The 23,970-nt window shown below is 40.5% G+C and overlaps 1 protein-coding gene across 2 annotated transcripts in view; it reads left to right on the forward strand.

The window, feature by feature from the left end:
• The window catches only part of TFPI (tissue factor pathway inhibitor), a 47,053-nt gene extending 25,785 nt beyond the window's left edge, over positions 1-21,268 (forward strand). Inside the window, exons 3-8 of one of the 2 annotated variants that reach the window (XM_032235248.1) lie at positions 3,652-3,852; positions 8,601-8,639; positions 10,616-10,792; positions 11,339-11,425; positions 18,345-18,527; positions 20,679-21,268. In XM_032235248.1, coding sequence (XP_032091139.1) covers positions 3,652-3,852; positions 8,601-8,639; positions 10,616-10,792; positions 11,339-11,425; positions 18,345-18,527; positions 20,679-20,785 — 794 coding nt within the window. In that variant the 3' untranslated portion in view covers positions 20,786-21,268. Of the gene's footprint in view, positions 1-3,651; positions 3,853-8,600; positions 8,640-10,615; positions 10,793-11,338; positions 11,426-13,124; positions 13,696-18,344; positions 18,528-20,678 lie in introns of those variants that run through there. The other variant, XM_032235332.1, reaches the window with a different exon arrangement.
• The last annotated feature ends 2,702 nt before the right edge of the window (positions 21,269-23,970 follow it).

A 23,970-nucleotide genomic window follows, 5' to 3' on the forward strand; every position in this document is an offset into this window, starting at 1 on the left:
AGACACATATAGTAAAAAATAATAAGCAACATTCATTCATCATTCGGGAGGGGCGGCTATCTTTGTCCCCAGGCCTGACGGGCTAGCCAGTTCTTAAGGGCTGTGCGGAAGGCCTGGACGGTGGTGAGGGTACGAATCTCCACGGGGAGCTCGTTCCAAAGGGTCGGGGCTACTACTGAGAAGGCCCTCCTCCTTGTGGTTGCCAGCCGGCACTGGCTGGCCGATGGAATTCGGAGGAGGCCCAATCTATGAAATCTAATTGGTCGCAGGGAGGTGATTGGCAGAAGGCGGTCTCTCAAGTACGCAGATCCACTACCATGCAGGGCTTTATGGGTGACTAGTAGCACCTTGAAGCGCATCCGGAGATCGACAGGTAGCCAGCGCAGCTCGCGGAGGATAGGTGTTATGTGGGTGAACCGAGGTGCACCCACAATCACTCGCGCGGCCGCGTTCTGGACTAGCTGAAGTCGCCGGATGCTCTTCAAGGGCAGCCCCATGTAGAGCACATTGCAGTATTCCAGCCTAGAGGTCACAAGGGCCCGAGTGACTGTTGTGAGAGCCTCCCGATTCAGGTAGGGTCGCAACTGGCGCACCAGGCAAACCTGGGCGAATGCCCCCCTGGTCACAGCCGTCAGGTGGTGGTCAAAAGATAGCTGTGGATCCAGGAGGACTCCCAAGTTGCGAACCCTCTCTGAGGGGTGTAAAATTTGACCCCCCAGCCTGAGTGATGGAATATTGGTCGAATCTTTGGGAGGGAAGCACAACAGCCACTCGGTCTTTTCTGGGTTGAGTACAAGCTTGTTAGCCCTCATCCAGTCCATAACGGCCTCAAGGCCTCGGTTCATCACGTCTGCCGCTTCATTGAGTTGGCACGGGGCAGACAGATACAGCTGGGTATCGTCCGCATATTGATGGTATCTTATCCCGTGCCTTCGGATGATCTCTCCCAGCGGTTTCATGTAGATGTTGAATAGTAGGGGGGATAAGACCGAACCCTGAGGCACCCCATATGTTAGGGGCCTAGGGGACGATCTCTGCCCCCCCACTAACACCGACTGCGACCTGTCCGAGAGGTAGGAGGAGAACCACCGCAACACGGTGCCTCCCACTCCCACCTCCCGCAGTCGTCGCAGAAGGATACCATGGTCGATGGTATCGAACGCCGCTGAGAGGTCAAGGAGAACCAGGATGGAGGGATGTCCTCCATCTCTGGCTCTCCAAAGATCATCGGTCAATGCGACCAAAGCGGTTTCTGTGCTGTAACCGGGTCTGAAGCCTGACTGGAAGGGGTCGAGATAGTTTGCTTCCTCCAAGGACCGCTGGAGCTGGAAGGCCACCACCTTCTCAACAACCTTCCCAAGGAACGGAAGGTTGGAGACTGGGCGATAGTTATTAAGAACAGCTGGATCCAGAGATGGCTTCTTTAGGAGGGGTCTCAACACCGCCGCTTTCAGTGCGGCGGGGAAGTTCCCCTCCCGAAGAGAGGCGGTAACAACCGCCTGGATCCAGCCTCGTGTCACCCCACTGCTGTTAGTAACCAGCCATGAGGGACACGGGTCCAGTACACAGGTGGAGGCACTTACAGCCCTCATGGCCTTGTCCACATCCCCGGGGGCAACATCCTGAAACTCAACCCAGAGATGGTCTACTTGATCCTCTTGTGCCTCGGCTGGAACTGCAGGGATGGAGTCCAAGTCCGACCGAAACCGAGCAATTTTGTCCGCTAAGAATTGGGCATAATCCTCAGCTCTACCCTGCAAGGGTTCCCCCGCTTCCCTCTTATTTAGTAGGGAGCGGGTTATCCTAAACAGGGCGGCTGGGCGGGACTCAGCGGACGCAACCAAGGTGGCTATGTGAGATCTTTTCGCTGCCCTAAGTGCCCTGGTGTATTCCTTGGTGCTGGTGGTTACCATTGCTCGGTTCGATTCGGACTTATCGGACCTCCATCGGTGCTCTAGGCATCTCCTCCGGCGCTTCATCTCCCGGAGTTCCTCGGTAAACCAAGGAGGTCTCCGGGATCCACCGCCTCGGAGGGGCCGTAGTGGCGCAATCCGGTCGAGGGCCTCCGATGCTGCCGAGTGCCAAGCAGCAACCAGAGTCTCTACCGGACTGTGGGCGAAAGTATCAGGAATAACCCCAAGCTCCGTCTGGAACCTTAATGGTTCCATAAGTCGCCTGGGGCGGAACCACCTGGTCGGTTCCTCCTCCCTACAGTGGGGGTTTGGTCTCCGGAAGTCGAGCCTCAGTAGGAAGTGGTCTGACCACGACAGGGGTATGATGTCGTTACCCCTCAGACCAAGATCACCAATCCACTGCTCCGAGAGGAATACGAGGTCGAGCATGTGACCCGCCGAATGGGTTGGGCCCCGGATTACTTGGGTCAAGCCCATGGCTGTCATGGAAGCCATGAACTCCTGCGCCCCATCAGAGTTTTCACCGAGCGACGGCAAATTAAAGTCCCCCAGGACCATCAACCTAGGGAACTCAATCGCCAGCTCGGCTACCGACTCGAGGAGCGAGGGGAGGGCTGCTGCAACGCTGTTGGGAGGCAGGTACGTTAACAGCAGACCCACTTGACCCTTGAGGTCCAACTTTATCAGCAGAGACTCACACCCGACAAGCTCCGGAGCAGGGACCCTACGAGGAACTAACGACTCCCGGATAACAATGGCCACACCCCCACCCCTTCCCTGGGCTCTCGGCTGGTGCAGCACCTGAAATCCTTCTGGGAACAGCTCTACAAGGGGGACTCCTCCCTCTGGGCCCAGCCAGGTTTCAGTAATACATGCCAGGTCTGCCCTCTCGTCTAAAATTAAGTCCCGGACGAGAGGAGCTTTATGTACCACAGACCTGGCATTTAGCGACAGCATCCTGAGTCCAGGGTCCTGACTACTTGCGCCATCTGGTCTCGGAGTGGGACTCATAGGGCCGGAAGGAGGGATCTCTGTAATGTAGCGAACCCTCCTTCCCCGGTAATGGCCTGCCCTAAAGTCCCCGCCATATCTGCCCCTCCCTGTTACGACCGTAATACCCCGACCCTCTCCCGTGTCTCTGGTCCCCTCAACCACCCCCATGGCCCCCGCATCTCCCGGCAGGTCCTCCGAATCATACATACCCATGCACTCCCCCAAACAGTCCCCACGTAAGAGTTAAAACACAGAAATTTACAACAATATAATAATAAAAGTGGGCCATTCATTCAATCACAACCAATCCCATACACTCATCATACTATTTAAAAAATTGCGCAGTTAGATGTGTAACAATGTGAAAAGGGGGGGGAGAGGTACTCCGTTTCTCTCCCCTCCTATGTCCTGGGGAGACGTCCTTGGCCGCCAGATCAAAAGTGGATGATATATAAGGCGGCCGTATGCAGGCAGGGCAAGATGTAGAAAGTAGAAAGTCCAGTGATTCATAGATGGCAGCCTTAACGATGAGTAAGTGCCCCAATCCAGGGGGCCAAAGTTTGGAACTAGCCTGAGCCACTTTAGCAGAGGAGGAGGGGAGTGCTGATGTTTTTGGAGCCCAGTCTCTGCCACCGTGGTCGCCATCCCCCATTACTCTCACATCATGTTTAGATTCCTTCAAATGCATTTGTCTGTTATACTGTGCAATTTATGTCAGGCAATATTGTCATTTGCATTCTTCCAGGTCTCAATTCATCCCCACTCATACTAGGCATGTCAATCTGCGCCTTGAAAGCTGATTCTGGTCCGTGCAAAGCCCTTCACACCCGCTATTATTTCAACATTCATACTGGCCACTGTGAACTTTTCAACTTTGGCGGATGTCAAGGCAATGAAAACAACTTTTTAACCCTAGATGAATGTCAAAAAACATGTGTTGTAAAAGGTCAGTATATTCCTTACTACAATTCTTTTTTTCAAAAAAAAAAATCAGCATTTTTTAAGTGTCAGACAAAAGCCAGTTCTTCAGACAATTTATCAGATTGTCATATTATGTACTACTGGCTTACCTGCAGAATTTATGCAAATATATACATGATCGGGAGGGAAGTATTTGCGATTAAGTGTAGGATTTTAACGATGTGAGAAAGTTTTTACATTCTTCATTTAGACACTTGTTGCAGATATGCATGCAGATATGTAATATTTGCATGTGGTTTAAAAAATGTATTCCTTCTTTAAAAAGGAAGCATAGCCGTTTTATTTCGGTCATTTTTTTTCTACTATGTGGTGCCTTTAAAACTGATCATTGTCCTCAGGGCAAGAATATTTAACCTTTATAATAAAAAGGTAAAGGTTCCCCTCGCACATATGTGCTAGAGTCATTCCTGACTCTAGGGGGTGGTGCTCATCTCCGATTCAAAGCCGAAGAGTCAGCGCTGCCTGAAGATGTCTCTGTGGTCATGTGGCCACATCACTAAACGTCAAAGGCACATAGAACGCTGTTACCTTTCCACCAAAGGTGATCCCTATTTTTCTACTTGCATTTTTTACATGCTTTCAAACTGCTAGGTTGGCAGAAGCTGGGACAAGTAACAGGAGCTCATTCCGTTACTCGGTGCTAAGGATTCAAACCGCCGAACTGCCAATCTTTCTGACCAATAAGCTCAGCGTCTTACCCACTGAGCCCCCATGTCCCACTAACCTTTATTTTATATATATGTGTGTGTGTGTGTGTGTGTGTGTGTGTGTGTGTGTGTTAGTGTTATATATATATATATATATATATATATATATATATATATATATATATATATATATATATATACACACACATACATACATACATACATACACACACACACACTCACACACACACATTACACACACATGCACAAAACAGCCCCAGTCACAATTATTACATAACAATATAGATAAAAATTGGAATAAAAATGATTTCATATTTTTTCGAAAGGAAATTTGAGTGTCTAGGTGCCGTCATAGAATATAGTATTTCCTTCAAACAGTTTCAAGAATAGTTGCCACTATATTATTGTCAGATTGTATTTTTGAGATTAACTTTAAAAAAACACAAACACAAAGCAGGCAAGGATAATGTCAGTTAAAAACAAATATGATTTAGAATAGTTACATATTTCCACCTGTGCTATATAGTCAGAAAAGATGGCAGGAGATCTTGCAGTGAACAGCTGGATATTGCTTGTTTCTTGTATTGGAGGCCTCCAGGGTAGCGTGTGGAAACACATAGGAAGCAGCCTTGCACCAAATTACATCATTGATCCAACCACTCTATTCTTGTAGTTTCCCAAACTGTCAGTGACTACAGCCATCTCTGGAGACATCACAAATTAAATTTGCTGCCATGTGCATGTGAAACATCTTTGTACACCTGAACTCTGGTCCTTCTTGGAATTAAAACTAAATCAAAGATAAACTTAACACTTCAAAAAGTATTTTGAATAGTAAGTTTCATATCTCATTTTCACCAGGCAAAATGAACATTAAGTCCTAAATATCCATCAGCCTACCCCACATTCCAACAGATGTAAATTTGATGCTCTGGGCAATTTCCCTGTTTTAAACTTCAGTCAGTCCTAACACTATACACATAAAGCAGTTGTTATCCAGGTTTAGTAATACATACCTCAGAGATATTACAGGTTTGGTTCCAGACCACTGTAATAAAGCACATATTGCAATAAAGCAAATCACACAAATGTTTTGGTTTACCAGTCTACATAAACACATTTATATAGTGTGCAATAGTATGTCTAAAAAAGAAAACCAATGTACATACTTTAATTAAAAATATTTTATTGCTAAAAATGCTAATCATCTGAGCTTTCAGTGAATCATAATCTTTTTGCTAGTGGAGGGCCTTGTAAAAAAAAAAACTTGCACTAAGTGTGAAGTGTAATAAAGTGAAGCACAATAACTTATGCCCATATATACTAAAAGTCCAAGTGGGAAATATATCTTATACCAAGAAGTTAATTCAGTAGGGATTTAGTTATTCCAGAGTTTCCAGCAGAGAAAAGTACTATCAAATAGCTGGCTGGTTAAGAAAATCCCAAGCTGCAACTTTTAATAAATCTTTCTGCCAGAAAAAACAGTCTTACTTAATTCAGTCAAGGCAAGTGAAAAGCGCTGCAGTGGGCAAGTATAATAAACATCAAGAATTTGGTATGCTGACCTCGAGAAGCTAAACCAGTCAGGGCCCCAGGTGCATGTTTAAGGGTGCACAAAATGCAGCGTAAGGAGAAGTGTTTAATTCAAACATAACAAAAGTCAGACGAGGAAATGAGATCCCAGTCTCCAAGGGAAAAAAGCTTAAGTCATGCCCCTCAGCTTTAATCTCCAAGAAAATCCAAAGTCCTTTTAAAATTAGAAGGAAGGTGACGTCATTATGCAGGCAGGGAAGGTCTGTTATAGAGCCTTTCATTTAAAGAATGAAAGGGGTCCAGGACAAGAGCTTCTCTTCCATTTTCCCCATCTTCTGGGATATTCTCCCTTCAAAAGTGAGATGGGCCATCACTCTCCTGGCCTTTTGAAAGAGTTTGAAGACCTGGCTTTGCCGATTCGAATGGGGCTCACTGACCAACAGTGGGGTTGGTTGGCACCTTTAAGTCTCTCCCCTACCCACACAGACACACACCTTTTAACTTCTAACTTATTTTATTCTTGTTTTTATCTGGCTCTTCTTATTGATGCACTGTATTTTTAGATGGCTTTTAAGCTTTTAATCTTATATTGCCCAGAATCACTCCGGGAGATGGGTGAAATGCTACTGGTTCGGGCCGGTTCACCCGAATCGGTAGTTAAAATATGCTTTAAAAAAGTTTTTTTAAAAAGGTTCCGAGGATCGCACGGCACAACTGATTGTCACAGCTGATCATCGGAACCTTTTTTTTAAAAAAAAAATTAGCTTTTATTTTACCACCAGTTAGGGCAAGTAGGTAGTAAAAATATGCTTTAAAAAGTTTTTTTAAAAGGTTCCGACAATCAGCTGTGACGATCAGCTGTGCTGTGCATTTTTTAAGCATTTTTTTTACTACCTATTCACCCGAACTGGTAGTAAAAATGCGTTTAAAAAGTTTTTAAAAAAGTTCCCACAATTGCACGGCACAGCTGATTGTCACAGCTGATCGTATGTAAAATTGTGTGTGAGTCAGTTGTGTAGCTTTTGTGTTATTTTTGTGTAAAGTGTGATAGTTTGTGTTTGAGCTCTCTGTGACTCTGTGTGGTTCCTGCTTGTTGCACCAAGCCACGCTTGCCCGGTCACATGATCACCAAGTCACGTCCATCAAGCCATGCCCATAGAACCGGTAGGGAACATTTTGGAATTTCACCACTGGTAATATCTAAATTTGACAGATGATAAATAAATACTCATGGAAAACAAAACTGTATGGAGATGTTCTGAATTTGGAACTGAAAAAGATGTCATAGTTACATTTTCTGAGTCATTTGAAAAACAATGTGTGTCCATACATTTATAAGATGTGAAAAAGAATCACGCTCATAAGATGTTCATATATTCTGCAACATGTATAGCTTGTAACATCTCTCAAGTTTGATTACTAGAACCCTATTGCTTGTCTATTTGCTGAAATTAGTTTAGATGCTTTGTCTACATTTCTTATATCCAACTTCATCATTTTCAGCAGAGTTTGTTGGTACTATCTCTCAATTATCTCAGCCTGCCCAACCAGATTGGACTGAGTTGATACGTTACAAGTGCCATCTATTAAAGAGTTTTATTTTATAGAACCCAGGAACTCTGTGGCTCTGGCGGTCTTGTAGAACAGCATTCCCCTCTCCCCTTCATCACTGAGATTCAGATGACCCTGATCCTCTTGGCCTTTAGACCTAATTCTTCCTCCTGGTTCTATGGCCAGGATGTTGCACAGGCCATTGATATGTGATTTGTTTAGTTATCCCCAGCACTATATACGTATGTGTCTTTCTTGATTTTTATTCTGATTTTTTTAATTCTTGATATCAGTATGTTAGAGTATATTAGCTGCTAGGTGTCAGCTCACACTGTGAAATGAGTATTATATATATTTAATAAATACATAAAATTAATGTATTCAGAGGAACACATTCATAGTCCAACAATGACACTAATGGATTGCAGCTTCACTGTTTGATATTTATGAAAGAAAAGAGTTCCACGTAGATGCGGCAATGACAAAGAAAATCTACATTTTTTAAAAAACAATTGTGATGTGCAAATTTTGAGAAGCAAAGGAAAAAACTGAAAACCAGCCTCCACAAGATGTTTCTATTGAAAAGAAGTCGTCATCATCTCCAAATCTACACACACACACACGTGTGTGTGTGTATGTGTATGTGTATGTATGTATGTATTGTGTCACAATCCCTGGTATGCCCAAATATGGGAGGCAGCATACTGCTTCCCTTTTCTGTCATTCAGATCACCCTAGGAGCCATCCAGGCAGAAAGCCATTTTTATGTTGCCTTTGTTACATTTGTGTTGCATTTATTTATTTATTTATTTTTCAGCACAAATGCAACATGTAGATATAGATATACAGTATATAGATGATGATGATGATGATGATGATGTGTGTGTATGTATGTATTAGAGAAAGAAAGATTATGCCCGTATGAGAACTTTTACTGTTACATTTCTTTTTTCTATTACAGATGTGCCAAAAAACACAGAGAGATCAAGACTTAAGAATGGTAACTTAACTGTTTCTTTGTGTTTTGTAATCTCTCAGTATTAAGGAATAATTTCCCAACAGAAATAAGGCTGGGTTAAGTTACTATGCAGATTTTACTCAAATGTCTCAAGTTCTTATGAGCTTATAAGATTGTTGTACTTATCATAGGAAACAATAACTATAATGATTTATTTTAATGTTTCTTTCATCTGTAAGAAGGAGAGGGGCTTAAGTAGATCATTTTTATTTATGATGTTTGGTTTTGGAGGGCGTCATATTAATAGTACAATGCAGTACAATAATTTTTAACTTACAGTTTACAATGTATAATGCAATATAATTGTATCACAATTAAGTTTGTATTGTAATATGAATAATGAATGAGAAACGAACATTGCCAAGATTAATTATTAGTGTTCATATCACATCAACTGAATTATCCTTAGTTAATTAGGTTTTAAGTGGCCTTGCACATGAATATCTTGATTGTAAAAGAACCATTATCTTGAAACCCATTAAAACCTATCAAAGCAACGGGAAAGCAGTGGCATGAGAATTAGAATCAATATGTTGCAAGACATATTTTCTTTTTTTATTATTGTTTTATTATTCAATAAGATATTTTTACCCATAAGAATCCATACTTTTGGGAGAATTGCATTAAAGTTCATTTCATTTCAGACATTAATTTCTGGATCCAAAAACTGACAAAAAGTACAGTGCTATCTATTCTTTCTTAGGAGATATAGGCATCAAGCAGAAATACCTCTGGATGCTACTAACACTAAGTCAGATTCATCCTGAAATAGATTAATTTCTTCCCACATCACCAAAATTTAAGTTTGGCCCTTAGGTTTAAAGTTTGAGATTAGAATCAAATGATATGGAGCATTTCACTGTAATTAGACTAACATAGATATAGTGCGTAAACTGTTGAATTAAAAGTGCAAGAACCAAGTTCAGATCTATCCCCAGAGATTAATTTATTTATTTATTAAATTCATATGCTATCCATCTCGCTGTCAAACAATTTTGGGCATCTTAAAACATCATAAAACAACAATATAAAACAATTCAGATGTTAAAAACTGGGTAACTTTGGGCCAATTGGTCTCAGCCCAACCTGATTCACAGCACTGTTGTTGGCATTAAAAGTGGAAGGAAGGAGTGGTATATATTTATGCCACCTGGAGCTCCTGAAGGAAAGACAGGATATAAATTTTGTAAATAAATAACAGAATGAGAAGTCGGATGTTTAATTAACAAATTTAGCCGAGTTACCATTACGCAATCTTTTGGACCAAACCATTTTCAAACAATTGTCCGTTTTCCAGCTGCATTAGAAGTTGTAGCAGCTGTTCTTACTTTCAACAGTTTGTGGTGAAATCATTTGTGTAGCATACGCTTGAAGACTGTGTAGATATAGCTGAGTTTAATCCTGACAACTGAGTATAAGGAAGAAAGAAAAAAAAGATACAAATCTCATATTTTTGTGGGAGACATTTTCTAGCGTAGCTTACTTTCTTGAAAAATTGAGGCCATCTGGATTCTGAAATTAAATATTAAATATTATGGTTGCATCAAAGGTTTACCACCCTCTTGAGGGCTATTGCCTAACTGTGGCTGAAAATATCAGAATAAACCCAACTTGTGAAACTCATCACATTCCATCTCAGTTATGGGTATCATGGAAACTGAATCAGCCATATTATTTGCAAACCAAAGTAGAGGATATAGCAAGTCCCTAGACAACTACTGTGGCTAATACACTACAATTACATTATGTTTCACATTCTGGATATACAAAAATCTTATAAAACTAGAGTATTGAAGGATTTTCCTAAATCTTTCCTCCTGAAGTCAATAGGAGGATTGAGTAGCATTTAACTTTAGTTAGAACTTAATGATTTTGTTACGAGGTTAAGGGGGAACAATAACAATAACAGTGGAAAGAAACATAATCATTTTCCTCCCTGAAACAATCCTAATTCACAGGAAAGCCGTCCTTCTGCCTTTTGGAATATGACCCTGGGGTCTGCCGAGGATTAATTCCCAGGTATTTCTACAACAAAGAGTCACAGCAGTGTGAAAAATTCCAATATGGAGGTTGCCTGGGAAACCAAAACAACTTTAAATCTTTGCAAGAATGCCAAAATACCTGCCATGACAGGGGTAAGTGGAACTGTTTCTTGGTACTTAACTGCATCTCTCAGTGCCTGTTGGTATAAGGCAGGAAGATAGAGCCTCTATCCTTCTAGATCTTTTTTAGAAAGCAACTGTTGCTAGCTTTTATTGGCTGATAAGACTTGGAATTTATAGAATTCAAAGCACGTGGGAACGGTGGCGGGCCTGCTGAGTTGCAACAGAAACTCATTCACATGTTCACTTTGAAGGCTGCATGTATGGGTGGTTGCTATCATGTGCTTTCAGAACTGGGGAGAAAAAGCAAAGATGATAAGGAGTCCCTTTCAGTCTTCAGTGAAAGAACTGCATAAACAATGTATTAGAAAGCTAGTATGATGTATAACAGAAGGTGGGAATAAGCTCCTTTTTCAGTTTAATGTAAATGAAGTGAAAACTACTTCTTATGTTTAAGTAAGTTCAAATGAAAAGAGGATTTCAGGCAATTACAACCTTGGGGTATTAAATAGATGTTAATCGCTGTTTTCTCTGTCCCAATATACCATTCTAATCAAACTTTTTTTCCTTTTATTTCAGTCCCCTCAGGCAATTCACTACAAATAGATGATGACCACGTGGTTTTTGATACTAATAGCAATAATAGTGCTCCACGTATTAAGCAAGGTATGTGTTAATAGTTTATGCCTGAGTAAGAGTCGGGCTCACTCTACAGTTCTCATCTGAATTTTTCCCCGTCATGTTTCTACTTCGCTTTTCATGATTCTGAAGGGCATTCGGTTTAACAACTAAGGGGAGTTTCTGCAAAGATGGGTGACTGATTCCTTCATTTTTTAAAAAATTCCTCTCTATTCCATCATTGGTATACTTGCTTTTTTTAAAAGCAGGTGTTTTTGCCCTCCCTCCATGGAAAAGCTGCTACCTTGTGCATTCTATTATTACTAAAAGATGGTAAAATCCCCATTTCATCACTCTCATATATAATGCCTAAACAGAAAAGAACAATAGCATATGAACATATGAAGCTTCCTTAACCAGAGTCACATAGTGCATACTATATTATTTATTCTAACAGCCAAAAACATACTCAACCCTGCTAACTAATACTGGGTATGGTAGAAATCGCTGGGAATTTCTCTTTTGACTGTGCCATTGCACAACTATAGTTTACCAAGGAGATCTCAAATTTCTAACATGCCATTGCCAAATGGGAATAGTCACACAATACATGCTAGCACCTAGCATGTTATCTGACATATTATTAATTCTGAATGTCTGGATTTGTATTTTACTGCTTTCTGCCTTAAAGAGTCAGTGACACTATACATTTACATCAGAAATATTCACTTTGTCTGGGGTCAGCAGCCTGCGGCTCTGGAGCCACATATGGCTCGTTCATCGCTCTGCTGCAACTCCCTGTTGCTGGTCGGCTCCACAATTGATAGGGCTTTCAGTTAGGACAGGTAGAGGAAAAAGGATGCCAGGCTAGGAGGAGACTGTGGACTTCCAGTCGACTCCAGAATTGAATAAGGGGCTTCCATTTAGAACAGTGCTTCTCAACCTTCCCAATGCTGCGACCCTTTAATACAGTTCCTCATGCTGTGGTGACCCCCAACCATAAAATTATTTTCGTTGCTACTTCATAACTGTAATTTTGCTACTGTTATGAATCATAATGTAAATATCTGATATGCAGGATGTGTTTTCATTATTACAAATTGAACATAATTAAAGCATAGTGATTAATCACAAAAACAATATGTAATTATATATTGTGAAAAGATTTGCTAATGAAAATAATATAAGTTATAATAATATGATATGATATGATATGATATGATATAATTAATATAATTAATATAATTAATATAATTAATATAATTAATATAATTAATATAATTAATATAATTAATATAATTAATATAATATAATAACCTTTGTGGCTGTTTGAATGTTTAAAGTTGCCGACCCCTGCTATAAACTAATGACTCCAAACATCACTGAGGAGGATGAGTCCAGGGAAGCCAAAACAAAAATATGCACTATAAAATTGTCAATAAATTAAATCAGAGTTTCATTTAAGTTCTGTTTTTAATTATTACCTAACTATTCTGCATACCTCCTAGAGTCTTGAGACTGGGATATATAAATGTCAAGAAAGAAATAATAAATACTAATATTTCTGAGGTAATTGTTAGGGACAAAAATAAATCTCTTTTGTTGTTTTTGCTTGTTTTTTAATCTTTCCTGGTGTTTTTTTTTTTTTTTTGGTCTGAAAGCTTTTCTTGAAAGTTTTGCTGCCATTGTTTTACCATGAGTATATGCCATACTGGAGATTGAGGCTTCTCACTTTTATGATCCACAGTTGTACGCCAGGGAGAAAGGAACAGCTGGAAAAAGACTGATCACGGTTGCTATATTTTTCTGCTGGCCATCTGCACTTTCATTCAGATGTGCTTCTGGGAACTGGCTGGTAGTTTGTGGATTATGCATGCTGGCTAGAAATCTGGAGTGCATGTAAGAGAAGCCCAGGGAGATCTTCCTAATGAACTTTGGGACTGCCTATGATGGGAAAGTGCTGTGTTGTTTTTCTACATCCTGGCTTCATTCATCATAGAACATAGAACTTTGCTTGGGCTATAATCACCTAATCCAGTAATGGGATGAAGGAACGCATTCTTGTGTCAGCCAAAATCCAATCAGGATGAAGGGTGGTAGAGAAATATTCTGAGTAGATAAATAAATAAAGCATTAAAACTGTTTCAAGAGTAATTGACTATACTTTTTGTTTTGTTTTGCTTAGTCTTGGAGTTGGCCCTGATTGCGCTGTTAAATACAACTCATGTCTTTATGTTGATTCTTACTCCTTGCTTATGCATGGATCTACTGTTGAATTTAGGCAACCCACTCAAAACTTAAACCTATCCAATCGGAGGTACATATTGGTGGGAAAACATAGAGAGCCGAGGTGGTGCAGTGGTTAGAGTGCAGTACTGCAGGCCACTTCAGCTGACTGCTATCTGCAGTTCAGCGGTTCAAATCTCACCGGCTCAAGGTTGACTCAGTCTTCCATCCTTCCGAGGTGGGTGAAATGAGGACCCAGACTGTGGGGGAAATATGCTGACTCTGTAAACCGCTTAGAGAGGGCTGAAAGCCCTATAAGCAGTATATAAGTCTAACTGCTATTGCTATTGCTAACATGGTATCTTAGAAGTTCTTAGTTCTAGTTCTTAGAACTTAGAAGTGCTATCTTCTAAGAATATCTTGACACCTCTATGGAGCCACTGGGAGGAACAGTCTGACAGAATGACAAAAACCTGGTGAGGTAATCCTCAACTCAAGGCTGTAATGCAGCCTGCCCATTACAGTCAGATATCATGATTCAGTGAAGTTCCCATGTGATCATCCCTGCTCTTCCCAATGTGGTTGTTAAATGAACATGCTGGTCATTAAGCAAAGCATAGGGTGACTTGGGCCCTGGAGGAGACCCTGGCCCAGACCTCCCAAAGCCTTCCCCACCCTTAAGGCATCCCATGCTCCACTTCCTGTTCCTCAGGAGTCCACGGGCCTTGCATCCCATCTCACTGGGCCCAATCAGAGGTGGTATTCTACTGGTTCGGACTGGTTTGCCTAAACCGGTAGCGGAAATCGTGGGTTGCCCCACCCACGCCAGCTCTATGGCATCCCATTTAGGCCCCTTTTTCACCAAAAACGCATGCGCAGAAGGCAACAAACACTCTGTTTTCTTAACCCCAACTCTTCAAAAGTCAAGTGTGCAATGGATGATGGATAAGGAAGAAAGTGTGGGGCCTGGTGGGGAGAATGGGGGGGGGGATGAGATAAGCAGGGGACCTGTAGCATCCCTTTAATTGGTCATAAGGGCAAACAACAATGGGGTGTTTTCTGCTGGGGGTGGGGTATCTACTGTAACTTCAAACATTTGTAAAGTGAACAGTTGAGAAATACCTCTACATTACTCAAATGCACACAAATAAATACACACACACATATACACACATACACACACACACACACGGATCTTTCTCTAAATGCCTAACTAGATATAATGCCAACTTGCAGGGCTTAATGGAAACAATTTAATTTGCCCTTTGTGCTTGCGCTGCAATCTTCTTGGTAAGCGGGAAAAGTAATCAGATAATTATATAGATAAACTAGATAAATTTTTACTCTAATGAAAGAGATTTGAAGTTGCCATAAATTTATGAACTGTTTTTAAATGGCTTTAATAAGGCATGAAATGTTGCTATTATCTCCGAGTCTAGATAGTCTAATGAACTGCTATGGTTTCTGGATCAACTGATTCTTATAGTATCATTCCCTGACAGAACAGCCAGCCACCAAATATTCTTTGGGGTAGTTAAATAATATCACCCATTTATTACTGCTGTGTTAATTGTTAATTTCATATTTTCATGGAAAATTGTATTTCGTAATTAGCTATCATAATTCTTACAGCGGGAATGTGAAATACACACACACATACACAAAGAGAAAGACACACACACACATACATGTGAAATTAGGAAAGCAGAGGGAGTTTTATGGGGAGGGAGTCAAAAGAGGCAAGATGCTGGTCACGGCAATGTGATTGAAGCTCTATACCTTTTTATATGTATTGATGTCACATGCATAGGTAAAGAGACAAGGCTTCAGTCATATTGCCACAATTGTCATTGTGCTGTTTTTGAATGGTCAAATGGCAGTCGACAATGCTTCATTATTTCTCTTTATAGATATTCACAAATAGGAAAATGTTATGCACAGAATTTAATCCACCTACTTGGCTACTTTCTTTGGCTTCATGCTGTTTCTCTTTGTGTGTAGTGAGTGTGTGTGTGTGTGTGTGTGTATGTGTGTATGTGTCTCCGTTTGGCTTTGTTCTCCTTGGTCATCTTCACAGAAGAGGCAAAAGAATAAATTCAAAATGCAAGCTAGGCATTAAGAAACACCTCATGATGCTCTAGGAAATGGCTCTGCTAACATAATATAGAAAATAGAATCGAATCGAATTGGAAGGGACCTTGGAGGTCTTCTAGTCCAAACTCCTGCTCGAGCAGGAGACCCTGTACCATTCCAGGCAAGTGGCTGTCCAATCTCTTCTTAAATGCCTCCATTGATGGAGCACCCACAACTTTGAAGGCAAGGCAAATTGTTGCACTGATTCATTGTTCTAACTGTTAGCAAATTTCTCCTTAGTTTTAGATTCCTTCTCTCCTTGTTTAGTTTTCCATCGTTTCTTATCTTCCTAAAGGAAGGAGCCATGAGGTGCAAAGCTGTGTCATCTGCCCAGTGTGGAATTAAGCCCACATTCTCTTGACACCAAAATCCCTTCAGTCAACCGCTGGGACAAACTGGAAATGAGTTTAAATTAGAAAGCCCTGCATGTTCTGTGCAAAGAGCATGAAAAGCACCAAAGAAAAGCTTGTTCATTAATTTTATAGGAAAGGACCCCCTCAGGATCACAACATGAATCTTTCGCTTTGTTCAATGAAAAGACGTGTTCTCTACATTTAGTTTAAACCGACTGAGGGAGAAATTTCTTTCCTGGCATTTTATAAGCAAATTGCTATTTCCCGAAGTTTCCACTGTTTGTTTGTTTGTTTTCTGTAACTTAGCAGCACATCAATATAATTTAGGATTTATACTGAGTTTTGTAAAATAATGTAAGCTTCCGATTTTTATTGCCTTTTTTCTACAAGCTGTGAACCTGGGCAGGTTTGATTGCCATAGTACGTTACTATCTTTATCATTATTTCAGACCTAGAAAATCAAGGCCCTTAAAGCCTCCAGTGGCCAATCCTTGCTTTGCTCAAGTTTCATAAAACCTTCTTATTCCTCCCACGAATCATTGGCATCTTTGCACCAAATAGACTTATTGCTATTTCTGTTTCTTGGCTGTTTCAAAAGACAACTGTCAGATCACTAAAAGTGATACTGCCATTCAATTGGGAGGAGGGGAGCCTCGGAGTTAAATCATTAGCTACATCTGAAACAACTGAGTTTTACAACTTTACAACTGGTTTCCTGTCACCAGGAGACTGAAGGTCCCAACATCCCTGGAGGGATGTTTATGGTAGCCATGTGGGGTATATAACTTTGATGTCTAACTAGAGATAGCCATGGGAATGTGTACTTTATTTGACTCCCAGGGCAGAAGAGTTAAGGAAGCATCTTCACACTTGTGTATTGGTCAGAATCTGCATTCGGACAAAGGGGAGAGGTCATTATCAGCTTAATCCCATTTGCATGGCCTAAAGGTTTTCAGATGCTGCTTTGCTTCTAATGGTTTCCATCCTGCTTGATTAAAGGTTCCTTTTGAAATAATCCATTTCATGAAGGCTGTATCTCTTTTCTGATTGTTTTGTACTTGTCTATTTGTTTTTGGTTCTGCCAACCTAGCAGTTCGAAAGCACGTAAAAAATGCAAGTAGAAAAATAGGAACCACTTTTGATGGGAAGGTAACAGCGTTCCGTGCACAATTTTAGCTGCTAGAATGCATTCTTTACAAATGTGAAAACAGGAGGCTTATGAAAGGAGTGACCTTGTAAATAATGGAATGATGTGGTGCTTAAATACAATTTTGCGGTGGGTTTTAATGAGATACAGAATTGGAAAAACATAACCACTGCTGTTGACTTGGTTAAATCTAGAAACTATATACTGAATTGGAAGAGTAGGTAGAAGCATTACATGTTTTAAACAAATTTAGTCAAGGGTAAGTTTAACTGATCTATCTTGGAAGTCAGATTTATTAGCACAGCACAGCATTGCCACAAACTGGCAATCTAGGCACACTTGACTGAAAATTCCCATCATCCACAGCCTTCATATCCATTGGCCCTTATTGGGTAGGGAAGGAGGGGGGCTGCTGGTCCATCACATTTGGACAGCATGAGGTAGGGATAATCTGGGATTTAAAAAAACCCTGTGATTTTATCATGAAAACTCAGTTCTTTCTGTGATTTATTTTACTATTTACTAAGAGGTGGCACAGTGGTTAAATGCAGTACTGCAGGCTACTTCAGCTGATTGCAGTTCTGCAGTTCGGCTGTTTAAATCTCACCGGCTCAGGGTTGACTCAGCCTTCCATCCTTCCGAGGTGGGTAAAATGAGGACCTGGATTGTTGTTGGGGGCAATATGCTGACTCTGTAAACTGCTTAGAGAGGGCTGAAAGCCCTATGAAGCGGTATATAAGTCTAACTGCTATTGCTATTGCTATTGCTATTTGTTTGTTTGTATTTTTATTCCTTTATGAATTTCACTTCCTTTTTTATTTATTTTTTTAAGTCTATTTATATTGTATTGCATATATTAAGTATGCATATTTCACAGTTTCATGCTTTTATTCATTTATAATCGCATTCAATTTTGACACTTTCCTTTGACTTAAAAAAGCCTCCCCAACAATGCATGCACACACACACACACACACACACACACATTTTAAATTCTGAGAACTGCAATGCAATACTGGAAAAATGTATATTTATCATAGAACCAAAAATACAACACCAGAATCCAAGTTTCTATTTCTCACCATGTTTTCTTCCTTACTCTGTCTAGAGTTATCCCTGCTCCCTTCTCTTTGTGTGATGCCCATGGACAGAGGTCTTTGCAAAGCAAATGAGAAACGGTTCTTCTATAATCAGACTACTGGAAGATGCCGTCCGTTCAGCTACACTGGATGTGGCGGGAATGAAAATAATTTCACCGCTAGGAAGGCATGTGTGCAGATGTGTAAGAAAGGTACAGTCGCACGTTTTGCAGCACATGGATGGGAATATTCTTTTGCTAAAGTATTACTGCAAGTTCCAATCTGGGTCGGTCACTGGGACCAAAGGTTTACTTTCCCAGCTTTTGGGCTTTTGCTAGATCCAATCTGTGTCAGTCTCCGGGAACAGAGTTTTAGTCTTCTGAGCTTTCAGGCTTGTGCCGGAGTCCACGTTCAGGGAATTTCTCTCTACTGGAATATGTATTGGAATAGAAGAGAGAAGTTCCCTGAACGTGGACTCCGGCACAAGCCTGAAAGCTCAGAAGACTAAACCTCTGTTCCCGGAGACTGACATAGATTGGATCTAGCAACATTATCCTGGGACATATATATTTGCCTTCATTTGTACATTATTGCAACTGAATGCACAAGTCAAAGAGGCTTGTCCTGTTATTTATTTTAAACAAGCATCGACAAAATGTAATTTCTGAAAGCCCTGAACACTATTAGCACAGCTGAATAGGAAAGATTCAGACTGTCTCCTGGTAGAAGTTTACGTGCAACACACAAGCCTTTAAGATTTGCAGTAACAATCAATCAATATACTTTGCTAATCTAACGGCCCTCTAAGGCTCCTAAGATGTTGCTAAATTTTCAACTTCTCTCCCCATCAGTGATGCTGGCTACAACTCTTTGAATTGTATTTCGACATACTCATGAGGCCCCATCCCTGTTCTATTTCGAAGCATCTCTTTTGAATGCCACCTATTGTGAGGCAGTCGGGGGTACTGGTTTAAGTACCTAATTTAGGATTCTAGAAGCTTGATATTCTCTTGACATCATCAATTCTTATTCCAATAACCTAGTTTTCACTAATTTGTAAGACTAGGGTTTGGGAAATAGGGGGACATGTACAATGCACTGATCTCCGTACAGGAAAGAGTGGAATACACTTGTAATAAATAAAGAGAGCCGGTTTGGCGTAGTGGTGAAGGTACGGGCCTAGAAATCAAAATTTTATGAGTTCTAGTCCTGGCTTAGGCATGTAAGCCAGCTTGGTGACTTTGGGCCAGTCACTCTTTCTCAGCCCAACCTATCTCATAGAGTTGTTGTGGGGAAAATAGGAGGGCGAAGAAGTATTCGGTACATATGCCACCCTGATGTATGTATAAAGATAATAAAGGCAGGATAAAATAAATCTTTTTTAAAAAAATCATCCGGAAGAACTCCTGGTTAGAGGTAGATATAACTTTTATTTTTCCAGAGGCTAGAGATGATTCTGAAGAGAGAGTTTTTGATACAAGCTTTCATTCATTCATTCATTCATTCATTCATTCATTCATTCATTCATTCATTCATTCATTGTATAGGCTACCCTATTTTTTATGTTTCTGGGCAGATTACAAAATAAAGCAATAAAAGATATGAACGTATGAAACCTTAAAAAGAAGAATGTGGAGAAACAATATCAAAACACCACACAGTTGCTCTATTACAGGGTTGAAATCAATTTACCTTCGCTACTGGTTCACAAATGTGAGCGTACACTCTTGCTTGGCTTGCACGCACCACCTCCGCACATGCGCAGGACCTCCCACACATGCACAGAGCATCAAAAACGGGACGTGATGTCATCCAGGTGGGTGGGCAGAGCCTCCCACCGCCACCGCTATCGGTTCACCCGAACTGGTTAGAACTGGCTGAATTGAACCACTGCTCTATCACCTACTGTAACCCAACACTTGGGGGGACCAGGCCTTGGGGCTTTTTTAATTAAGGTCAGGGTAGGGATTATACAAATCTCAGGGAATATTATTCCAAAGGGCAGGGGTCATGACAAAGAAGGGAGACTTCCTGCGTGCCCCCACCCAGAAGATCACGCCTGTGCCTTTCATAAGTGGGCTTTTGGTTTGTTAATCTTTTATTTGTCATAATAGAAGTGTGTAGGTACACCAAAGGCATCAATTTCCCTGTCATAATGCTTTCAACTACCTGAACAATTGCTGTATATTGTCAGTCCTTAATTGTGACAACTGTTTTTTTTTAATGTTCCCACTTCAAGGAGTTTGTAATATATAATTAGAAAAAAAAAAAGGAAACAACAAAAGGAATGGCAGGGAATTGAAGTGGAGAGTGAAGGAGAAAAATATGTCATTTATTTTCTCTTTCCCCCCCCCCCCCCCCAGGTTTCATTTCAAAGAAGGGACAAAAAGGTGTCAGGAAAATACGTCGGAAAAGAAAGAAACAGCTAGTCAAGCTGGTGGATGGGGAAATTGTTATTGAAAGGATTTAAGCACTAAATAATTAAACCACTCTGAAAATGTTTCATTTGAAGACATCTACTATTCTTGTATTACCCACTTTATTTAACATTGTGCGTATTTATCAAGGTTTCATATAGCAACCTTTATGCCTTTCTGTTCCCTTGGGGATTTGCCAGGCAGGAGCGAAACTTTTCACTGTAAAATTAATGCTGTGACTTTTTTTTTTCTATGATTATTACATAGAAATGCAGAATAAAAGGCTGTGACCCAGAGCTATCTCACTTTATCTTCTAATTTGACACTATGTAATCACTCTGACTTGTACACGATACAGAATTTGCTGAATATACAGCTTTGTGACTGCAGATCACTCTCTCTTATTACCACGAAGGGGTTGATTTGCCTGAAGACTGATTCCTCGCTGTTATGGATTCTTGGAGAATAGAATACAGGTAATCCTTGACTTACGACCACAATTGAGCCCAAAATTTCTGTTGCTAAGTGAGAAGTTTGTTAAGTGAATTTAAACCAGTTTTATGGCCTTTCTTGCCACAATTGTTAAGTGAATCGTTGCACTTATTAAATTAGTAATCCAGTTGTTAAGTGAATCTGGATTCCCCATTGACTTTGCTTGGCAGACGGTTGCAAAATGTAATCCACATGGCCTTGGGGTCATTGCAACTGTCATATAGTCAGCTAGTTGCCAAGCATCTGAATTTTGATTACATGACCATGGGGATGCTGCAATAGTTGTAAGTATGAAAAACGATCATAAAAATCACCTTTTTTCAATGATGTTGTGTAATTTCAAACACTCAATAAATGAACTGTTGTAAGTCAAGGACTACCTGTATATGTGGACTCTTGGATATACTGTAATCCTTGAACCTGTATGACAATAAATGCAGTTTAGAAATTTCAATCATTAGGTACTCTAGAATTGAGAAATTTAGTTCTCACATCTGCATCAGCTTATTGCAAATAAATCTTGACAATAAGATGGGCAGTGGTTTGTTACAAAAATACACAAGAAGAAATAAACAAGAAGTGCTTTCCAAGTCACAAAAGCTGCTATCAAATATGTTAAACAAGGCTTCAATTTCATTTCAATTTCTATTTTAAAATCTAAAGCTTTAAACAAACACAAGGTTTAGTACAGCTGTGTAAAAATCTGGATTCAGTACCAATCCTCAAAGTGCTTTTTCAAGAAGCAACTGGCTTTCTGCTTTTCCTTCGAAGATGTTTTCCTTCTCATCCAAGTTTTTTCAAAGGAAAACTAGAAAGTCCATTTGCCTCTTGAAAAAGCACCTTTGGGACAGCCATGACCTGGATGACTGAGAATCTCCGTAGACATTCAGTGCAAATGGGTGCCCAGCTAGCACCTTCAGAGGTTCTTTAAAGCAGCCGTATCAAGATTGAGCCACTGACTGCTTTGTGGGTTTTTTTTAGTGTAAATATTCCATTAAAAAAAGCTATATATAAAGCCCTGAATTTAGGCATTTGTGTATTTTACTGCAGGTTTTTAAACTCATTGCTTCTTTTTAAAAGAAATAATAAATCAGATTCTTTTTATATTCTGTAAATATGTAGTATCAAATTCTGTATTTAGTAAACATGTTTGAATTTACTTTATCCCATTATCATATCTAAGAATAGTCAAACTGAACACTGTTTTTTTTAAAAAAAATAGATCAATAAATACATAATGTAGGAGACTATACTGTTACATTTCTTTTTTAGCAGGTCAATGTCTTCGGATGTATATATGTAAACCCTCTTTCGTCTTTCTATCAAATCACTGTTTTTAATTAAACTTGGGTTGAATTAGGGAAGGAGGGCACTAACAAATCTTTGCACCCAGGAGGGAATGAAATAGAGCATGCTAAACGATTGGGTATGGAAAAGAAAAAAGAGAACCTGAAAGAAGACTTGAGGATTGGTATTTGGGGGGGATTGTGATGAAATGCCCATTTGATTCAGTGGCGGCACAAGAAAATGCTGAGGAAAGATATTTGAGTTCTGGGGAGGTTGCAACTTCCTTGTTGTGTTACTTGAACTAGGAGGCCTTGGAGAGGCCTTCAAGATTCTGTTAACAATATGCAAACCACATTAAACGTTATTACAAAATTTATAGTAGCTTCTGCATGTTTATTTATTTCAGTTTTGAAATAAACTCCTCAGTGAGTATGGGCAAGCAATTTGAAACAAAACTAAAGTGAGTAGATGGGAATAAACAATCTTTTTAATTTAAATCCTGGGACAATGATGGCGAACCTTTTAGACACTTGAGTTCCCAAACTGCGTGCATGCCCAAACTGAAAGGTGTGTGTGCACGCGGACATGCACACATGCACAGATGTTGGGATGCACAAATGTGTGCATGCGTGAACATGTGCATTCATGCACACATGCACTAATATGCACACTTGCGCAGCAGAGACCTGAAGACCAACTGGCTGACGGGGGGCATTCCACCACCGGCAGCGTGGCAAGCGGTAAGATCTTTTTGCTTTCGTGCACTTCTGTTTCATTGTTTGCATGGAAACAGAAGCTCATGAAAGAAATGCCACGGAGATCTGACCTGGGGCCATTGCGCATGTGCCAGCAGAGGGCTCTGTGTGCCACACATCATGGTCTTAGGAGAACAACCTGGTTGTGAGTAAATTAGAGAACAATATAAGGATGGGAGGTTATGATGAAGAGGAGGGGGCATTCCAGAAGACAGGCATTACAATCAAGTAACTGTCTCCCAGATCCTGCAAGATGGTGAGCTAGGTATGCCTAGTCTAATGAAAAGAATGATTGGAGGTGATACAATAGCAGTCTTCCAGTATTTGTGGGGCTGCCACAGAGAAGGGTTGACCATTCTCCAAAAAACCTGAGGGCAAGACAAGAAGACTATCAAAGATAATACTAGAAAACCCAAATTCTAGAATAAAGGAGAAATTTTCTGACAGAACCATAAATCAGTCGAACAACTTACCTCTGGAAGTTGGAGTTGGTCCATCACTGAAGGTTTTCAAGAAGAGACTACACAGTTACTTGTCCAAAATGCCATAGGGCTTGAGCATGGGATTGGACTAGAAGACCTCCAAGCTTCCTTACAATTCTGTTATATAATATCCTTCATAGAATGTTGTATGTTGTTTAATAAATGGGACCTGGCATGAACTCACCCTGCGTGATCTGATCTCAGACAGGCATAAACATTTGT

This window comes from Thamnophis elegans, chromosome 1 (genome assembly GCF_009769535.1).
Source record: "Thamnophis elegans isolate rThaEle1 chromosome 1, rThaEle1.pri, whole genome shotgun sequence".
NCBI lineage: Eukaryota > Metazoa > Chordata > Lepidosauria > Squamata > Colubridae > Thamnophis > Thamnophis elegans.